Consider the following 3,006-nt stretch of genomic DNA (forward strand, 5'->3'; position numbering starts at 1 on the left):
TAAAACCCGGCGCAAAATACGTCCGCCTTCTACCTCGATTCACGTTATCTCGTTAAATCTGGCAATGTATCACAATCGGTGTTGATTGATGACCATGATGATCTGCACACTTGAGCAAATCTCCAATGTAGATAATTTGCATAATACGTGTGCATATACATTATACATAGGCAGTTCGCACGTTGAAGTAGCAATCCTGAAAATGCCGTAGGTTTCGAGTTACCAATTCCATTTTGCTGATACTGACTTTTGCAGACCTTGAAATGAAATCTAACCAATAGGCGTTCGGGGCTGCCTGTGGACAATCGCCAATTCTGGTTCTTCTGACTTAGTCCAGAGGTCGTCCGACTATACGTTTACTGCAACGTCGTCCCGTGATTATATGACACCTCGATGCAGCCGTTGACTTTGTTCGCATTACTGGTGTATTTTATTTCAACTCCAAGAGTCCTGTGTCAGTATCTCGGAAATGAGGCCAATTGCTTCCGGGTAAAGGATTGTGGGGAATGTATGGGCGCAGACCCACGTTGTTCGTGGTGCTTTGATGAAGCATATGACGATACGAAAGAAGGCCCTGGTTATCGATGTGCACCCATGGCAACCCTTCTTGAACGCGGGTGTCATGCATCGAAAATCGAAAGCGTGAACTCCTCAGTGTTGCCAAGTAAGTGTCCGCTGAGACTATTTCACCATGTAATACGGGTGCATGCAAGTCTCACGTGCTATTTTGGGACGATTATGCAGGCTTTCGGTTTGCTGTGCTTGGAGTTCTTAAGACGAAGTTTCTCGTATCAGGACATTGGGCCAGTAGCTTCCAAATGTTGTAAATTGTAGCATTGGAGAAATGTACAAGGAGCCAGCGCTAGTCTCGACAGGCAGTGCCTAGGTAGTAACAGATGGTCCAGATAAATTGGCCTAAATTATATGGTGAATTCTTTGAGTGAGGTGCCATCTGTCACACCCAAAACCCGCTTTTGGGTAACCTCATTCCGTTAGTCCCAGCTTATTCCAACTCTGGTTATAAAATGTCCGTTGTCAAAAACATGGCCCTCCGCCCGGAGTGACCAGGTGTGGCAGCCGTGCAACAAATGGTTCTCACTTCAATTTCAAACGCGCGCAATAAGTGGTGCAAATTGTCAAAAGCAATTCCGGTCTGTGAAATTCGTGTGTTCGCTCTGTCCGTCACACTACCGTCAGGGTTAATGTAACTTTTCAGTAGTGTATAGTGTTCCAGCACCTCTTGAATTACTACAGGCATGTCCAAACACTGCTTGTCGCGCATTGTGACTGCACTTTGTGAGTGCAGAACACATACTGAGGGACTGGATTACGTTAATCATCTTTTACAATAACGTTTGCGCTCCCTGCTCTTCAAAATGAGGAAAATATAGCCTGCATACTCCTGGTCGACAAGGTCCTCGCTTTGATAGATCAAAATCCTGGGGTTTCGAGACCTAATGTTCGCCTCATTAGTCCTTCGATGATGAAATCAAACAAAAAAACGTAGAGAGTAGACATTCTTATCGGACATCATTGCTTGCAGGATAACTTCTGGAGAGCTCCCTAAAATCATGTACCAACAAGTATGTGATGCGAACAGGGCGTGATAGCCAAACACGCAAGAGTATTGAAAAGAACGAACCAGTCGACAGAATCAGATGAGCCCTTGAATTTATGAAAGACGGTTATATGCATGTCACCGTTTTGGTCACCGTCTTTGAACGTAGACACCACTAACGATTAACCCCAGTTGGTTGGGCAGCTCTCTCCATGGTAGAGTCACACAAGGTTAACAAGCATCGCCTGAGGATTTCACCTCCATTTTTGAACAGAACAGGCGGCAGCTCCTTAGGACCAGCAACTCGGTGACGCATTCTCTTATCTCCGAAGCCGTCTGTTTCAAATTCGATGTTCATGACTGTCGATACAGTTGAACAACTGCAGATCGACAGTTGGTTTTTCTTGAAGGTGTTCAACCCAACAATTCACGAAGATAGGCGATCTTTTGCTATTGGTGACTTTGTAGGTTTTCTTTGAGATAATGTCCGAAGGTGCTATCAATGGTCAGACATGGTGTACGCAATTTAGGCCTCCCTGGGAAGCGCATGGAAAAGCAGCAACGAACAACCGCGTGGTTCAAATCGACTTAAGCGAGTTGGCTCAATGGTTAGAGCGCGAATTTACTGATCGGAAGGCCTTTGGTTCGAACCCGACCTCTACATCTCAACTTCTCCGGTCTAGGCCTCGCAAGCGAGTGGGGTTGGGAATCTGGCCCAAATCCCTTGTTCGTTTCGAGAGTTGGTACCCCACAGAAAGAGTTCGAGGTCAGTTAGTAACCAGAAGGCGTTCGCCGTTGCCCGTAAGGCAGCGATTCATCTGTATTGCACACTGATGTCGTATTGCCCATGATGATGGTGACGATGATGGTGATGTACGTCTTGATTCTACTTCAAGATTAGCACCGAATCGAGTCTCAGCTCCATCAAGTTTATCTACTTTTGCATCTTTTGGCATGCACCTTCAAAGTGCGAAGTCATGCTTCAGAGCGTGCTGTCTGCGAACGTATCGCTTACAATTCAATGAGAATCATTGGAGGTTGTGGAAAATTTCTCATCATCCTCATCATCGACAGCATGACATCAGTGTTCAGCACCGATGCTTCGCTGCCGTACAACCATGATTTAATTGAAAGCCTTATTGTGAAGAAAAGAATAAAGGTGAACGCGGAAGGGACTTAGTGCTAGCTTAACACAATCATTCCGAGGTGCCTACACTTCCAGACATTCACTCAGGCAATCTGGATAGAAACTGACAACAAGAACGCCACTGACATCGGTTGGCAGCCATATCTTGTGGTGTCTCCAACCGGACAGTGAGGATCACGCGGTCCCTATCCTGGAAGGTGAGTAGCACCGACAGGACTCAAGCATTTCGTGATCTCCTTCATACTCCTCCGCCAAGTCAAGGGTTGGCCACCTCTCTGTTTACGCCACTCCAAATTGGGCA

General features: G+C 46.2%; 1 protein-coding gene across 1 annotated transcript in view; it reads left to right on the plus strand.

Annotated features, from left to right (window-relative positions):
* Positions 1 to 289: 289 nt before the first annotated feature.
* Positions 290 to 3,006, plus strand: part of T265_06942 (hypothetical protein) — a gene marked incomplete at both ends in the record, with an annotated part of 26,053 nt that continues 23,336 nt past the window's right edge. The window contains one exon of the mRNA XM_009172345.1: positions 290 to 664. Within this exon, the coding sequence (XP_009170609.1) occupies positions 394 to 664 (271 nt within the window). The remainder of the gene's footprint in view (positions 665 to 3,006) is intronic.

This window comes from Opisthorchis viverrini (genome assembly GCF_000715545.1).
Source record: "Opisthorchis viverrini unplaced genomic scaffold opera_v5_152, whole genome shotgun sequence".
NCBI classification, from domain to species: Eukaryota; Metazoa; Platyhelminthes; class Trematoda; order Opisthorchiida; family Opisthorchiidae; genus Opisthorchis; species Opisthorchis viverrini.